This window comes from Dermacentor albipictus, chromosome 3 (assembly GCF_038994185.2).
Source record: "Dermacentor albipictus isolate Rhodes 1998 colony chromosome 3, USDA_Dalb.pri_finalv2, whole genome shotgun sequence".
Classification (NCBI taxonomy): Eukaryota; Metazoa; Arthropoda; class Arachnida; order Ixodida; family Ixodidae; genus Dermacentor; species Dermacentor albipictus.
The window spans coordinates 101,431,472-101,449,559 of NC_091823.1; the positions used below are offsets into that span (position 1 = coordinate 101,431,472).

The window sequence follows — 18,088 nt, forward strand, 5'->3', positions numbered from 1 at the left end:
TTTAAAATTGTATGTTTTCGCATCGGTGGTCTACACTGTACTTTTCTCTTGCGCGGTATTCAATCGCGCTTCTCTGAAGCCGGCAATGTTGATGGCACCGACACCGGTATTAAAGTCGACGTGGCGAATAGTTATAATTGTGCCGTGACGACGCGGCACCAGCAACGCCCTACCGGCCTCCTCAAAATCGGCCGCTGAACAAAATCATACCATCTGCGGGAATGGCTGCGTCCCCGTTTTTTTTTTCTTTTGGTAAGATGTGGCACGCAGGCCTGTGGACTTACATGTGCTGTTACACTGACACATTAGTTAATTTCCCAGGAATATTTCACAAGCTCATGCGAAGCGGAAAAGAAGATTTGGGTTGTTCCACAAAGTTGCGTGAACAGCTGTCTCGCTCGGGTCTCATTAATCTGGTACAGTGCTGCCGTGAGAAGCCAGTACGCTGTCAGAAAGAACTCTCATCCACGAATGTTTATCTAGCTATTTTGCATTGAACACACGAAATATATGCGCGCTCAAAAGTGTAAAGAACGAGAGACAACTGTCGAAACTAGCAGTAATAACCCTAAAAGTCAACGCTGTCTATTTCTGAATTCCTTATTTAATATGGATATCGTACATCAAAATCGATGTTCTAGCACTGCACGATGTACCTGTCAATGGTACGAACACTCGTGCTCTTCTAGAGATGCGGCACTTGACGCGGTGGAGTGATAGCGGATCTTGCCTCTCAAAATGCAAATGTAAACACCAGCGTATCAGCACGTCGTACTATTCACATGGCCAAAACGTACGCTCATATAGCATGTCAGGAAGAAGAAGAGGCTTGTTCGAACGGCCACGTTTGCGATGAGCTCCGCTGGAAACAGCGCATCGGCTATTGGCCGAGGATCACACCCACCGTCGTCGACCGATTCCGGTAATTATAAAGTCGTTCTTCCTCGTCTACCGACTGGCAACACCGTCCTCAATTCAGTTTTCCTGCATGCTGACCTGGCAGGGCGGCCGTATCGAGCCCCGGACTTTCGCGATGCTCTCCTTTCAGTGCTAAATGCATCTGAAATACTCGGCGCTGGACAATACCAGATGAGCCATTTGTGGTTGGTAACATGTGTTAATAGCATCGCGAAACAGAAACTTGTCGACAAAGGCGAGTTGTTGGTGAAAGGCCTCAAGTGCCTTGTCATTGACCCGGAATGCAAGAATGTCAAGATGAAGCTTCTTTGGCTTCCCCCACACCTCGAACAGAGACGGATTGTTGAAGCGCTAGAGCCATATGGCACAGTGCAGTCCATCACGAGAGAAATGTGGCGGTGTGACGGCATGGAGGGCTGGCAAATGACTAACCGAGACGTGGCGTTCACATTGAAAGATGGCGTTTCTGCCGGTAATCTGCCACATCTGCTGAGCATATATGGCCACCAGTGCCTTATCTTGGTACCTGGCCGACCACCACTTTGCCTCCGGTGCAACAGAGTTGGGCATATCCGGCGACAATGTCGAACACCACGCTGCAGTAACTGTCACCGCTACGGTCACCCTGCAGATGCATGCGTCGGAACCTACGCTGACAAGCTTCGTGGAAATCGACCGGCTGAGGCTGATACCATCACCGATCATCTCATGGACGTGAGCGAAGTTGTGGATGCAACTGGAGAAACACTCCCTGAGACTCATCCACAAGAACAGATTAAACCGTCACCGGCTGACATTAGCCTCAGCCAGAAGCCTGCGAGCGAGGAGGAGACTAAGGCACCTGACGACGAACCAACTGTGTCTTGGGCAGAACCTCCACCAGTTCAAGATCGCCCACTGCCTGTGGAATCTGGATCGATGTGCGAGGCCGCCAAGAAGCGTCCAGCGCCATCCGACAACCCATCGCCCTCGACAGAGGAAGCTCGCGTTCCCAAGGTGTCAAAGTTGACAAAACCGCTCCGGGGAACACCTACACCTGCTGATGTCCCTTGTGTTAACGTGCACCAAAAAGTCTATAGTGCATCACCTCATCGAGAAGGGAGTGGTGCACCTCTGGAGCAGCGTTTAGACGCTGCACCTACATAGGTAATCATGGCGGGCGCTCTTCCCTTCCATTTTGGCACTTTAAATGTCCGTGGCTTACGAAGTAAGCGACGGCAAGTACAGCTTCTTCATTTGTTACGCAATAGAAAATTAGATATTGCTGCTATCCAAGAAACAAAGATTGAATCCGACGAAAACACAGAAGTAGCTCTATCTCCATTCATATCTGACTATAATGTTTGTGTCAGCCATGCAGTAGGTGTTTCCGCAGGCTGTATGTTATTTGTTAGCAAACATTTACAGTGTGATTTCCTACATTTGTTTACAGATAGGGAAGGGCGCCTAATCTGCTGCGATATTGATATCAGTGGCGCGAGCTTTAGATTTGTGTGTGTTTATGCCCCGAACAACTTACGTGAACGCGAGTGTTTCTTCTTATCTCTAGAAAATCATTTCTGTACTGATCGTGCATTGGTCCTCTTTGGAGACTTTAATTGTGTATGTAACGCGCAAGATCGTACGTCGCTGAAGCTGAGACATGATCCCAGTAGTGATGCGTTGCAACGCCTGATATGTGATTATCAGCTTGTGGACATTGGGGAAAATGAAAAGGCGGGATGTCGATATACGCACTTCCAGGGTACCTCGCATGCAAGGCTTGACCGAATTTACGTTTCACTTAGCGCGCTACCTCTTATTCATGGTTACACTGTGCATCCTATATTCTTTAGTGACCATTGCCTAGTCTCAGCATCTTTTGGCAGCCGTCGGCACCAAAGTCGGCGTATGTGCTGGGAGCTGTGGAAATTTAATAACCAGTTACTTTCGCGCGAGCGTTTCTTAAATCGTATTACTGAGCTTATAGCTCATGTGTCTTGCCGCAAAGACTTGCCACTCTTTGCTTTGTGGGAATTATTCAAACAGGAAGCTAAAATGATAGCTATCGAAGAATCATCAATATTAGCCTTTGAAAAAAAGAATAATTACAAAGCATTGTATAGACTTTTGAGTGAGTTGCATGAGCTTGAATGCATACATCCGGGTCAATATATTGAGGATATTCACAAGGTCAAGGCACAATTACAAACTTTGAACGCAGAAAAATACAGAGGTGCACTAGTGTGGGCGCGAGAGCAGCGTTTCCTGGAAGAACAGCCTTGCAGTAGGGCCCTTGGTGATGAGCGCCGACACGCGCTGTCTAAACAAATACTAGAGATAGAGTATGGTGGAATCATTGTTAACGAGCCTACTATAATAACTAAAGCATTTTTTGAACATTACCAAAAACTATTCCGAGACCATATGCCATTGGATACAGATGCTGCCAAAAAAATTGTATCGTTGCTGCCCCAGTTAAATCAGGATGAGTACGATTATACAAACGAAAACATTGATATCAATGAGGTAACTTCATGCATCGATTCGTTAGCGAAGGGCAAAACGCCCGGCCCGGATGGCCTTACTGCCGAATTTTATCAGCGTTTTCGTTCCCTCTTATCACCATTAATACTTCAGGTGTACCGAGAGGCCTTGGAAGTAGGGTACCTAACCGCCACAATGTACGAAGGACACACCGTCCTTATAGCCAAAACCGATGATGAACAGAAATTGCAAAAAGTTGACGGATATCGTCCTATCTCCTTATGCAATGTGGATTATAAGATTTTTGCTAAGGTATTAGCTAACCGTTTGCAATTTGTAGTAACATCTGTGGTCGGTGATCATCAGACATGTGGCATCAGGGGACGGTCCATTCAGACGAACATTCATGTTGCGAGATCGGTGCTAGAGTGTGTAGCTGAGGGGATTGGACAGGTGGCAATGGTACAGCTAGATCTGGCTAACGCGTTCGATAGGGTGAATCACTCATTCCTGTTTACTTTACTAGAGCAGATAAATATCGGATCTCTGCTCCTTAGAGGTGTGAGGATATGTTATGCTAATGGCTCAACGCGGCTTATAGTGAATGGCTCTCTCTCCGATCCGATTAGGCTTTCATCATCAGTACGACAAGGATGCCCATTGTCACCGCTTCTGTTCTGCTTGTATTTAGAGCCACTTTGTATGCGCATTCTTAAAGAAGAAAATTTCCAAGGGTTTAAATTACTGACTAATGAGGTTCGGGTTCTTGCGTATGCAGATGACGTGGCCTTTTTCTGTACCGATAAAAATAGTGTAAACACTGCTCTTGCAATTACAGAAGAATTTTGTGCTGCTTCTGGTGCAAGCGTTAACTTTGAAAAAAGTTCAGGTTTTTGGTTTGGATTATGGGCCACAATGCCATCAGATTACGCAGGAATTCAATGGAAAGAAGACCTGCGTTATTTAGGTGTGCCTCTCTCACAGTATAGAAATAGCAACGCTCATTGGTCGGGAGAAGTTGGCAAAATTCAACGTAAAGTGAATTCATGGCGAGGGCGGAATTTGTCCGTGTTCTTTCGTGCTGAAGTGTGTAACGTTTTCTTAGCTTCCCGTCTTATGTATGTGCTCCAAGTACTGCACTGCTCAAGACTTCGCCTTCAGGCACTGCATCGCGTATTTGCAACATTCATTTGGAGTTCGAGCTGTGAATGGATGCGGCGCGACAATCTGTTTCTCCCCCTTGAACGTGGTGGTCTAGGATTAGTACACCTCTTCGTCAGGCAAATTGTTTCTCGTCTGTTTTTCTTTCGAGACAGTGACCATCCGTTCTTGCGTGAAATGTTGCAACTGCGTTTAGTTCATTATGTTCCTAACATAGTAGTGTCATCAAATGTCAAAGATGTCCCACAGGCTCCTTGGGGCTTTCTCAAGGAGGTTGTTGATACATTTCTTTTCTTGAAAGTTAGATTCAGCCTGGAGTACGTGTTCACAGCGAGTCGAAAAGCAATTTCTGCGGCACTGGTTGACTCTATTTTCCCAGATCCTTTGTATCGTGCACCTTATTTAGATCGACCTTATCAGGATGTACTTAAACGCGTACGAAAAATGTGTGTGCCTCCTGGAGTTAAAACATTTTTCTTTAAATTACATTCGGAAACACTCCCTGTTAAAACTTGGTTGAATTCGAGGGGTTGCTTTGTGCCATGGTCAACAAACTGTCGGCTCTGTCCACGTGCCGAAACCATAGATCACTGTTTCATAGACTGTAGGGATGCTGTATTTTTTTGGGACATTCTCCAACGGACACTTAAAAAGGACATTGACATAACTCCATACTCAATTAGGTTTCTACCGTTTAACGTTACAGGTGGTCCTCCCTACGACATGTTCATTGTACTTGGTTTATATAGCCTGTGGAGAAGTAGACTCTGCGATCGCCATGCCGAAAGCCCGCGAACTACAAAATCCTTTTTTCGCGAAAGTGCTGCGTATGTAAGAAGTGTGTACGCTGTGCAGGAACCTCCGCCAGACTGGATGCACTTGTTGGATGCATGTGTGTGTTTGCCTGAGTTTTAATTTAAGTGTGTAGCTGTGTCCACTTTGTAATACACCTTCAGTTTTCTTTTCCATGTAATAAAGAAAAAAAAATGTCAGGGGTAGTGCAGTGGTAAGATGCCGGGCTGGGAATCATGAGGTCGCATGTTCGAATCCTAGGCGAAGACGTTTTTTCCTTATTTTTTTTACTTTTGTGTTTTTCTTTTTTGTACTAACAAATTTACATAACTTTACGGACGTGTTTGTCAATTTTTAATTAAATATTGATCAAGAACTACAGAACTTTCTACTACAGGACGTCACACTACAGACAACAGAACTGCAGACAACAGAACTACAGGCAACAGAACTACAGGCAACAGAACTACAGGCAACAGAACTACAGGCAACAGAACTACAGGCAACAGAACTACAGAAACAACGTCCCAAAATACGACAGACTGTGAAAATTTCCTGTTGTGTTTTTCAACTGGGCGTGAGCTGCGTGCTCATTGTCGTGCTAGAAATGTACTCGTGAGCTGAGTGCTCGTCATCGTGCTCGAAATGTACTAGTGAGCTGTGCGCTCGTAAGCTGTTTGCTGTATGCGTCGTCTTGCGTGCTCCATTTGGGAGTCACGCTGTCGATGTATGTCTTGTCTAAGATGTAAATAATGTAAATAAATCCTGTTCACCGAGTTCCTCTCTACGACCGTCAACTCCTTCAAATGCTGGCAGCGGCGAGATCGTCTGACGATTCCTACATCTGGTTGACAGCGGTGGGATCGTCCGACAACTCTTACAACGTTAACTCAGGTGGTAATAGGAGGGTGAACATTATTATAGCAGAAATCGTTGCGCGGTTTATTCCTGGGTGGTTCCCTCTGACAGGGCTCCACTGGCAATGGCGGCTCGCCGGGCCTGGTCGAGGGTCGCCAGTTGGCTTCCCAGGTTCAGTTTGGAGAATCTAGCCTCTCAAGACCACGTAGTGAGTCTGTGTGCTGTGACTCGTGGCGAAATTGCGTCGCCCGAACGGTCGGTCCATTCATGTGTAACGTGCGCGAGTGTCGTTGTGTGGTTGCTACACCAGGGACATGTCCGGGACGTATATCTGCCTGGGGAAATTGCGTATAGAAGAGACAAGCGTGGGTATGTGTTCGTTTGCAGGCGGCGCCATTTCCTAGCCTGGAGTTTATTGAGAGCTTTGTGTAAGGGAGGGTACTGTGTTCTTTCGAGGCGTTGGTCCTGTAATATTCGTTGACTTGTGGTTAATAACTCGTGGGTCGCTCGTCGGTCTGTCGGGGACTGAAGAACGGTGTGGTCTGCTGCTCGGCTAGTGAGACCTCGAGCTGCGCAGTCCGCCTCTCGGTTGCCCCGCAGGCCTTTGTGTCCGGGACACCAGACGTTACCACGGGACCATTCTATTGAGCGGCCCAGGATTCGAATGGTTGTATAGGGAGTGTTCCCTTCATGTACAAACGACACACTGCTTGTGAGTCCGTAAGGACGCGGGCGGACCTTCGCTGGCTCTCGGCGTCGCAAAGTGCGAGAGCGATCGCTGTTGCTTCTGCCGCTGCGCTGCATGTGGCCCGGATGGAGGCAGATGCTACCAGATTCCCCTGATTGACGACCGCGATTGTGTATATGGGCCCACGACGAGGCGACTAGGAATGTGGGCTAGTGTCCGTGTAGTATGCACCTGGGTCTCTCAAACAGCGTTTGTGCAACATGCAGGCACGCGCTGCTCTCCTTTCTTGATTTTGGGTGGAGTGCATGTTCTTGGGGATAGGGTCTACTACAATGTTCTCAAATGTGGTTAGGCAGGAGTTGTGTTTCTTATTTGCAGTACTGGGGTGTCAGCGGGTACCCTTGCTGTTGAAGAGGGTGCCTTCCCTGTTGTGTCTTGTCGAGGCGCTCCCTTTGCGCTATGAGCGTGGCACTTGCTGGCTCCTCAAAGGTGATATATACCCCTAGCGCTAGCAATTTCTTTGTGCTTGGGCTTTACGGTAGCTGTAAGGCCGTTTTGTATGCTGTTTTTATAACAGCGTCCATGCGCTCGGTCTCGCTTTTGTGCTTGTATTGATACGAAAAATAACCCCCAGCGCTCCACTATGGTGTCCCTAGCCTACTGTCCAATGTGGGGATCGTGAGCCCCACAATTTTGATCGAATTAGCCTTTTCCGAGTTTCTGAAAGGCTGGGGCAAGTCACTAAGCTCTTTCTTATGGCTTCGAAATGCTTTCTCAGGAAAGAGGAGTTTCTCGCTGTTTTTGAAGTTTTCGGCTGCCCTCATTAATCCTGTTCACGTCCTCATCATGCCCATCTGATTTATTACGTACGACGTGGTCTTGAAAGCAGGATAGGATATAATTAAGGATCTCAAATTGTGCCTTCTCTTCTTGAATATACTCAACTAATTATTCTCAGGCTAGAAGTTACTTTTTTAATATTTTTGCATGTGGATATAGCAGAAATATTGAGCTTTTCGCTTAAAGTAAAATTCCAAAATAGCAGTTTCTTTTCCAAGCAGCGCTTCTAGAGAGCAAAATTTCCGACGGCAACCGTAATGAAGGTTTATGCAACTTAGTATCTTTCCACATTCCTTGCACTGACGCTAATTTAACGCCACGAAGTTTAATCCTGTGCCGCGCAGTCTTTCGTTAACGGCACACGTTTTAGACGGTGGGCTAATTAACGCACGGTAATGTGATACGGTACCCATGAAGAAAGTGCAGTGTTTGGCGTTGTTCGCCATGTTTTACCGAAACACTATGCATATTGGCTGTATATTTTACTTTGATATACCGCATACTTCTGAAATGACGTGCTGTTGAACACCGCGAAGTGCTCGAGCGTGTAGCAACCGCACTTCGTTAACTTCCCGGTATAGCCTCCCTATTTCATTGCACTCGTATTAATCGGTAAAAGTCCTACCATCGACCCTGCCAGCTAACGCTTTGAAGCAAGCGTACTTGCGATAGCAGCTCCCTCGTTTAAATGGTGGGGTTCTTTGCATATTGTGATCTATTGAAAGTTATATCCAACTGAACATGATTGATTTCGTCACCTAAGCCTTGAATATAACCTTGCGCAACTCTTTCATAAGGTAAATCGCAGATTTCTTTCCGCTTCCAACACGCTTTACTTCACTTTCCTTATTGTAGCTTGTAGTTTCACCGCTAATTTTCACTCACGACATAAATTTTTAGTTAGCCATTCACTTTAGGCAATAACACGTATATTAGCTACTCACACTGTTAAGTAAAATTTATACTAAAGCTGAGCAGACACATGTGTGATTACAATTCAAGCATGACGTTTAACTATTCATTACTTATTCTATTAACAAAAACAACAACGACTAGATTAGGGTAAGCTGTACTAAATATAAGAATAAAATGTCAAGTCTTTTTAATCGCTTTCTGCTTCGGGGAAATAGTGTGTTAGAGTCACGGTCATCCTTGTATAATAACTGGCTAACAGAGCTAATAAATAGAAAGAGAAGTCTGTTTTGATGGACAATGAAAAAAAAAACATTTGATGACATCTGGTCTGCTTGCTGCCATGCTGAAACTGAGTACAATTAGGCCATCTTCCATTCCAAATATTCCTCAATGCTATGTTGCCAACGTTTCTACAGAAGCACGTAAATTCGTGAATGTTGCTAACGGCTCCACGAGCAACTTCATGGAGCTAAGTAGGATCAACTGCAGCGAAATTTCACTTGGGCTAAATTTTTATGAAGTCGCACATACCACTAAAGCAATCTTAGGAAAGCTGCAGGGCTGGTAATTGCGTACTTTTCTTGTTAGCCGCCTTTAAACAACGCCTTTGCCAACGACGCGTAAAGCTGGATGTTGACGCCATAAATTACGCGTGTCCCAGCGTGCCGCCTCCGAGATTTGTCATCGCGTCGTGCACAGCCGCTCGCACCCCAACATCTTGAAGGTCATGCCGATGAGTCGCACGCTCTATTCTCGCGGACAACTCTTCTTGGCAGTAAAGCGAAGGCTACGCAGCCAAATTACGCGAATGCTACCGGTAAAGAATGCAGTCCCACAATTGCGTCCGTGTTTTCTGCGTGAGAAAGAATAACATTAAAATAAAGCATTGCTTCATTTTTTTTAGGAAGCCATTTTAAGGAGGACGAAGCGCACACGAAGGAGATTTTTACATTTCCTTTACTTTATGCTTTGCAGTTTCTCGTTTTGCAGGTGTGAGAAACGACTCAACTTTAATGTGCACCTCAAAGGCAAAATGGCGTCTCCGCCTTCAAGTTAGCATTCGTCAGCTTCTGGCTCTTCCGTCGACTCGCCATAGAAGCTTGTGACGAACGTCGCCCGCGAACGGCTGTCTAAGCAGACGAAGCAAATGGTATGCAACGTTTATGCTGCAACCGCGCTTGTCCATCCGGAGCTCACCACCGTCGCCGTGCATAAAAGAGCGAGCTGCTGACCGGCTTGAGTGTATGTTCCGTGGGCAGGATAGGCGATGGTAGCTTAACAAGCAGAGGCCCTTCGAGGTCCGCTGCTATATCCTAAGTGGAGAAGACCTGACGTCAAGTGCGGAAGGAGCTCTGAGAAAACTGGAAGGACACGAATGCAGCTGTATGACAGCTTCACGCTTGGTGCTTTGAGACACGAGTTGCATCCATATTTCATGCGTAACGAGCTGCCTACGCCGGCGCAAATCGCTAAAGATGTGTTAGCTGACCCCGACATGCAGATGCCCAGTGCCTGCGAAAGGACTGTGTGCAGACTCCTAAACGACATTAGCTTCGCTTTCCGGAAGACGAAGCGGATCTGTGCGCTCTTGGAAAGGCACGACAGTGTCTTGTGGCGCAGAAAGTAACTGCGGACCATGCGGGCGATATGGAAGCAAGAAGTTATGTTTACCAAAAGTTCGTTCATTACGCTTCTCTCTGTGGAATATGGTGGGGCTGAAGTAGCGTCCTATCACGTTGCGTCTTAAGAAAAAACGCTATAAAGCTCGTTATTGCTTCGGACTGTGTGTTCATGGCGTCTTGCGACGCTGCCAATTTTTGTGGATTGGAAGCCTTGCGAGAACGTGCACGGTATAGAATGACGTGTAATACTAAGTGTGCGTACCATTTCCATTGCAGGACCTCGTGCTTTCTAGACGAGACCTGTCTGACTGCAGGTCACACAAAAGCAATGTTGGAGGAACAAAGCTATATTGTAACACAAGTAGCTTTTCGGCAAGGAACAGCGACAGGTCTTCGAGCTCTAGCAAGCAAGGGCGGTCGCCTCATTGTGGTCCATGCACGCAGGCATCGACAAGGGCTTCGTAAATGGAGCAGGCCTTATCTTTCGTGCAAAGAAAAGCGTTGGTGATTACCATTCAAAGATGGATGGTAACTGTTTTGAGAAGTTGTTTATTGAACAATTATTGCCGAACTTTGAAACCGCTAGCGTTATCATCATGCACAACGCCAGTAATGCAGCTTGTAAATGTGCCATCTATATCCACTAGAAGACACGATATTCAGTCGTGGCTGAGAACCAAGAACCTGTCATTCTATACTGACCAGATAAAGGTAAAGTTGCTGAAGATGTGAATGCCCCATCGAATCCCTCTCCACTTGAGCGTGCTCCTCACCTCTTGTCAGCCAATTACATACGAGTAGCTCAGTGTAGGCAATGTTATTCGTTTATCCAAACAGAAAATTTACCTCCTATGAACGAGGAGAGAGTTTGATTGGTCTGTTTAGACAACCCTGCGAATCACCACCCGCTGCTTGCGTCCGCGGTTGCGCAAATTTGATGTCAGGAGATTGTAATAAAAAATATTGGAATAGCTTTACGTTATAGGGTCCCCGTTTTGTTCGGCATATTAATGCATCTTTAACGCATACACGTAACTTCGACTTGGGCAGTTTTCGTGGTTTTGTGACGTTCGTGACAGGCAGGCGAAGTGGGCGTAGCCCGAAAACTTTTGACCAATAACCGAGGGCTAATGGCGAAAAAGCGTCATATCAGAAATAACTATTTTTCTTTTGTTCTGTCCAATCATGCATAATCAGTGTGTGCACGTCAAATCAGATGGGGAGCTATCACGGTTTTCGTGACGTCACGTGACAGACAGGCAAAGTTGTGGTGGTCCAAATAATGTTTTTGACCAATCATGGAGGGTTGATCGTAGATTTTGGAATGGAAAAGTTTGGAATAGCTTTACGTTACAGCACCCAGGTCTTTTATATTTTCCAAAATTTCATTGCAGTTGGCTTTCAAAGGGGTACTGGTATGAAAATTTCGGCTATTCATTTCTGTTACGTAAGAATCCTCGACTTAAAACTCTAAAAAAATTTGAAGCCAGAGGTTGTGACTGACTGAGTGAGCGAAAGAACTTTATTCGGTCCAGCGAAGACGTACCGTTAAATATATAACAAAACAGCTTTTCTGTTTTAGTTTGAGTTAAACTTTGAGGAGCTAGGATACTGTGTTGCGAGGTCACGACACAGTATATGCGAGCAGAGCGTTGGGGACGTTATGACACTCGCTCCGGTAATTTGTAAGTGCCAGAGATCTACCGTGAAATTCACTGAATAGAATTCTCAGTAAAATATTTCATCACCTTATTTTTGTCTCACTGTCTGTCTTCTCGGATGAGACTAACTCATTTTTTATAGCTTGTCAACACTAGTTAGGAAAATCGTTTTCATTTGAAACAATTTCTGTCCTCTATACTACAGACTTATTTATTTTTTGGTTTCTATACTGGATGCACTTTCTTCAACTTCGGCAAAGCTCTTTTTATTTCAGCCTGTCTCTCGTGCGTCATACTTGACATATTCATAAATATTCATATATGAAGAACTAAGCGTTGACCAGAATTTAAGAAAGAAAGATTAATGCAGGGAACCATCGAACACCATTGTCAAAGTAAACAATTACCTTGCGTGGACGGCAGAAATCAAAGGGACAAACGAGCAATGCTGCCGAAGTACACTGCTGGTGACGATAACAGTGTTTGATGATGGCGGCGCAAATTACCTTCTACATGTTCTGACGGACAACATGGCAGCGTGGCGACGACAGCTTCACCAAGATTGCGTCACAGAACTAGGATAATGTGACGGCCATGGTGGCATGACAACAGCCACACATTTGTGAGAGGTACTCCTTCAACTATTCGCTTTAAAAACGTGCAGATGCCGCGTACTGTAACTGATGACGTGTCGGTGCCTCCCTTGCCAGCTATTCTACTGCACCGGTATGTTCGTCGTGTCTACGGCACCCCATCACTTGTCTTTAGCTCCGCTTATGTTTCTAATAACTAGTTCAGGCACAGTAGCAGCAAGAGCCCAATTTCTTACTTAACTACAGTGGTTATACTTGGTAAATAAGCGGAGAAAAGGTATAACTACAAACAAATTTCAAAAGTCGCGTTCTCAGTTACTGATGCTTAAGCATGCACTGTTCTTTCGCTAACATTTCACTGCGACGTGGAGGCCAAATGAGTGACTGCCTTAAACTGGTGAAGAACTCTGGCGCCAGGAATAATGGGTGCTGCGCTTGGCAATTCAGCACACACAACTTCCTTGCATTTCTTCAATACAGCAGCATGTCTAGAAGAACCTCACTAGGTTTCATAAAGTACTTTGTCGTTTGTACTGGCCATTGTATGACTGAACGCTTCCGCCGGCGTATTCGGCATTGCTTTCCAGGACAGAACGTGTAACGCCGCCTCCTAAAGGGAGAAAGGAGGGTGTTTTGCTCGTAGAGAACCCATCTGGCGGACTCGGGCACATCATAGTTAACGCATGCCAACCGAGAACTTGCGTTGCCTTCGGCACCTTCATGAATTATTCCTACTCCGAGGCACCGCAGAGCGAAGCTGCACGCCATGGCCATCAACTCAGAATAACTTCACCAGTGGGGAAAGCAGCGGCTCAGAGTGTGAAATGTAGGGAAGTCTGGCAGTATAGCGCAGTGGTGCTCGATGTGTTCCTTACAGTCGCACCCTGGGGGGTCACAATTGCTGAAGGCGACAAGTTTAGGCGATTTCGCCCACAAGGCTTGAATAAAAAAATAACTAAAAAACGAACGATTCGAATACGTGTGCGCGCAAGTTTAACCATTGATATAATCTGTCTGCTCTGTCCAGACGAAAGTATCGTTCATATTACTCTTTCAATTTCGTAGAGAAAACCATAGTGAATGTTTCGATACCACTAATCTTAACATACTTTTTCGTAAGCTAGAAGCCCTGGTAATTACCAGCCCAGTACCGCAACTCCTAAAAAGTTATCTGCATGATAAGTTACCTTGCTCACGCAGAGCGTTCGCAAAGGGACTCGGCTGTGGTCACGGACTCCAGGGAGACATGTCGCGTGCTTCTTAAGGGTCACGTGACTGCCGCTAGCTTCGCGATAATTCCCAAATCTTTCAACCCCCATCATCGGATACTCTGGTGCCCGGGACACGTGGGGCTACAAGGGAAGGAACAGGCCAACACGTTAGCTCGAGGTTGTACCAACCGAGCGACGGCGTGCTCTTGTGACCCCAACACTCGCACTAGTCCTCTCAAGATGCCAACAACTTAAGTGCAAAAGACATCCTTGCTCATCAGCGCGGAGTGCGCAGGAAATACCCGCCGCATCACGCACAACATAGCTGAGAAGAGGCCGCCAATTGACGCAACATACAGACTGAGATATTGCCCCATTTATAATGGCTAAATTCCATGTTTCGACAAGTGGACTTGTCTTCTTCAAGGCGATGTACGCTTTCCTCGCCACAGTATATATAGGTGGGGTTCTTCCAAAGGGGAATGGGATACTACCACTGTCGTTCACAGAGTGAAGTTGACTTACGTAAATTTTGAAAAGTGTAGAATGTACAACGTTCCCTTCATCGTTACAGTAAGAGAATGGTTGCTTTCAGAACGAAAGGGTGACAGATGGTAACATATGTTCGGAAGGATATATGAGGTGATCGGCATTGGATGCTTAAAAGACGTAGATTGTTTTTGTCTTGCTGTGGATGTTCTCTGGAAGACGTAGATTGGCTTTGTCTTGCGGTGGAAGAAAAGAGGTTGGTGATACTTGAGAGCACTACGTACGTACGGTAAACAGTGCCGCAACAAAGTCACGTCTACGCAAAATGTTTTCTTAAATTGGAAACGTAATTAAGCTATAGTTTTATAGCCCTGTGGGCTCACGGTCTAGAATCGAAGCCGCGAGCCTGTGAAACTTTGGCTGCATACCGCCACAGCCACATTCTTTTTTTTTATTCTCTCTGAAGCTATCGAATTCACATAACATTTGCGCTGCCATAACACACAAATGCCCACTGAGATCCGCATACTTGCACATACGTTTGCATGAAAACCCCGAGGTTGCCGTGTTTGTAGAGGAGGACGTACGGGCGTGAAGAAGCTCGCTTGCAAGCGCACCCGCAGTAGCATGCCAAGTAGAGGCAGGCGTGAAAAAAAAAAAAACCTTAACGTCCAAAAGCACGCTCTCACGCGTGCGCGCTAAAACAGCAGTGAAACTGCGCACACCCCCGTAGAGGCATGATATACGCGAAGACCTCCGTGCGGGGTATCGATCCGCGAAGTCCATACATCACGTCCCTAGAACATCCTTTAGTGGGCCCCAACTGCCTTAATTAATGGACGACAGGAGGTGAGAAATGAGTCTGGTAGAAGGGAACGCACTGTGCTGAGCGCTGAAAGTCGACCAGTAGCTTAAGTTTCGCAAAATAACCTGCAAAATATGATATCCTCACGTGACCAACACACGTTCACTGCTGATTTTCTTTTCCTTGAATGCGTTTGACAGCGCAAAGCTTCATGTACAGACAGAGAGGCATTGGAAACTGGCGAACATATGCATGTGCCATGGCGTCAGAGTGTTTAGTTGCGGATAATAATAATAATATTTGGGGTTTTACGTGCCAAAACCACTTTCTGATTATGAGGCACGCCGTAGTGGAGGACTCCGGAAATTTCGACCACCTGGGGTTCTTTAACGTGCACCTAAATCTAAGCACACGGGTGTTTTTGCATTTCGCCCCCATCTAAATGCGGCCGCCGTGGCCGGGATTCGATCCCGCGACCTCGTGCTCAGCAGCCCAACACCATAGCCACTGAGCAACCACGGCGGGTTTGGTTGCGGATCGTAAAGCTTTATTTGTCTGTGAATGTACTTCCCCTTGCTGTAGCGCCTAGCGCAATCCGTGTATAACAAAATAGTGTCTGTGATGACTTCACGTCTGTGAGCTACCAAGGGGGCCCACTCTGCCATTGGCATTGTCAGCTTGCTAAAGCTTGTTTTTGTATTCACGTAGCCTATCATTCAGACATCTGCCTGTTTGGTTATTGTAACTATAGTGCTGCATGTCATTGGGATGTGGTGACACCTTTGTTGCATCCTACACACCTTTCTCTGTTTTTTTTTTCACAGCTAGTTTTTTTCCCTCTCCAAGCCCAGCTGTGGTACTTCCACAACGATTGCACAATCCGCTTGTTTCTGAAAATAGAACGTTGATGTTACAGCATTCTGCGATTTTCCTGAGGCACATCGAATATCTATGAATGTCCGGAATCACTAGTTGTACAATGTAACCACAAAGTACCTAAATATTACCCGTTGTTGCAGACTGCCCTTGCGATGGAGATGAAACTCTATATACCTATGGCCTAAAGGTAACAACAAAGCGTACTGATGCGTCAAAAGTTATGTTGGACTCGCAACAAATCTTCAAGCGCGAACTATGTCTATCAAACAGGAGAGCCCAGCAGATGACAGAATACACTGCTGCTACATCTGTCACCATGGTACGCAAACCACTCTGAGCGAGCTCTTAGTGGGCTCGCCAATGAGCTTTAGAATTAACCCGCCTGTCTTACGAAGAAAAGGCAAACCGGAAGTGGATATTCGAGCTCCTCTGTGAAGGCAAAGGACAGATGTGTTCCACGTTAGCCTGCACTCGGTGTCGTAATTCTAGTAATTGCGAGGAAATATCATAGTAAATGTTGTGGCGGACTTGGCGTTTCGAAGCGCAATGTTATATTGAACCAAAATACCTATCTATGGCATGTGGGCTGTCGCGGTAACAATGTGTATAAAAGGAAACAGGCAACTCATAAATTACGATAGTGACATCAGAACAAGCACCAGTACCAACATGAAATACAGATGAGCAAACAAGCAAATGAAAAATCCAGGAAAGCATACAAGAACAAAATAGGTGTCTGTACGGAATGCAGAAAAAAACGCAAACTACTGAAGAAAACACGTGAAAATAAAAAAAAGCATTGCGTAATTCTTACAGCCAGCTAATCGAAAGAAATTTAATAGTGAATTCTGAAAATGCATGGTGTCTCTGGTGCTTGTCAAAGACTCTAGAAGCTGATTCTAATCTTTCGCATTCATCTGTAAACAATGGATGACTGTGCAACAGTGTTACTTTTGGGTTTACCGACCTCATGAGCATGGTTAGCACGCGCTGATATAATAGATTCTTGACAAGTCCCCAGGAAAGCAGATAATGGTTACGGTAGTTCCTCTGGTGGTAAAGCATATGCTAGAGATCATCCTGCATATGGCGAGTGAATGCTACAGTGACGCCTTCATAGAACTTGCGCTGGATGTTCGACGGCAGTTGGACGAGATTTGTCCTTGGTTCATTAAGACCGAAATGAACATTGAATATCGTGCGCCATTCAACTAAGACATGTGTGTTTTAGAATTGACCAGATGACATTATAAGTACATGCTTCAAATCATTATTTATTTTTGATTACGCTAATTAGACAAGCGCTAACCAGCACAATATGTTGCTAAGCATACAGGGCTCATATACGGCCTCTTGCTCGAAGTTGTAGTCTGAGCTATTAGTCATCATCATCGTCGTCGTTGTTGTAATAATAATAATAATAATAATAATAATAATAATAATAATAATAATAATAATAATAATAATAATAATAATAATAATAATAATAATAATCAGGCTGTTGTAGGCCCACTGCAGGACGAAGGCCTCTCCCTGCGATCTCCAATTACCCCTGCCCTGCGCCAACAGATTCCAACTAGCGGCTGCGAATTTCCTAATTTAATCGCTCCACCTAGTTTTCTGTCGTCCTCGATTGCATTTTCCTTCTCTTGGTATCCATTCTCTAACCCTGAAAGTTCAACGATTATCTAACCGGCGAATTACATGACCTGCCCAGTTCCATTTTTTCCTCTTGATGCCAACTAGGATATCGAATATACCCGTTTGCTCTGTGATAAAAATATCTCTCTTTCTTCCTCTTAACGTTATGCCTAAGAACCTTCGTTCTATCGCTTTTTGCGCGATCCTTAACTTGATCTCAAGCTTCTTTGTCAGTCTCCAAGTCTCTGCCCAATATGTCAGCACTGGTAAAATGCACTGATTGTACACCTTCCTTTTAAATGATAATGGCAAGTTTCCAAGCAGGAGCTGGCGATCTCTGGCGTATGCGACCCAACCCATTTTTATTCTTCTGTGAATTTCCTTCTCATGATCAGGGTTCCGTCATTATCTATGTAGATGTAGTTGCACAGGCGAGCTATACAAGCGTTAAGGTTTGTGCAATTGTATATATTTTGCAGCACTTACTTTCATGTTGCACGCACGCCTCATGCGATATATATATCTGCCTAATATAGCCTCCTAAGTGTT

The 18,088-nt window shown here is 45.5% G+C and overlaps 1 protein-coding gene across 1 annotated transcript in view; it reads left to right on the forward strand.

Moving 5' to 3' along the window:
* Positions 1–927: 927 nt before the first annotated feature.
* The window catches only part of LOC139057731 (uncharacterized), a 101,674-nt gene continuing 84,513 nt past the window's right edge, over positions 928–18,088 (forward strand). Inside the window, exons 1-2 of the mRNA XM_070536479.1 lie at positions 928–1,977; positions 6,307–6,403. Of these exons, the coding sequence (XP_070392580.1) occupies positions 1,090–1,977; positions 6,307–6,403 (985 nt within the window). The 5' untranslated portion in view covers positions 928–1,089. The remainder of the gene's footprint in view (positions 1,978–6,306; positions 6,404–18,088) is intronic.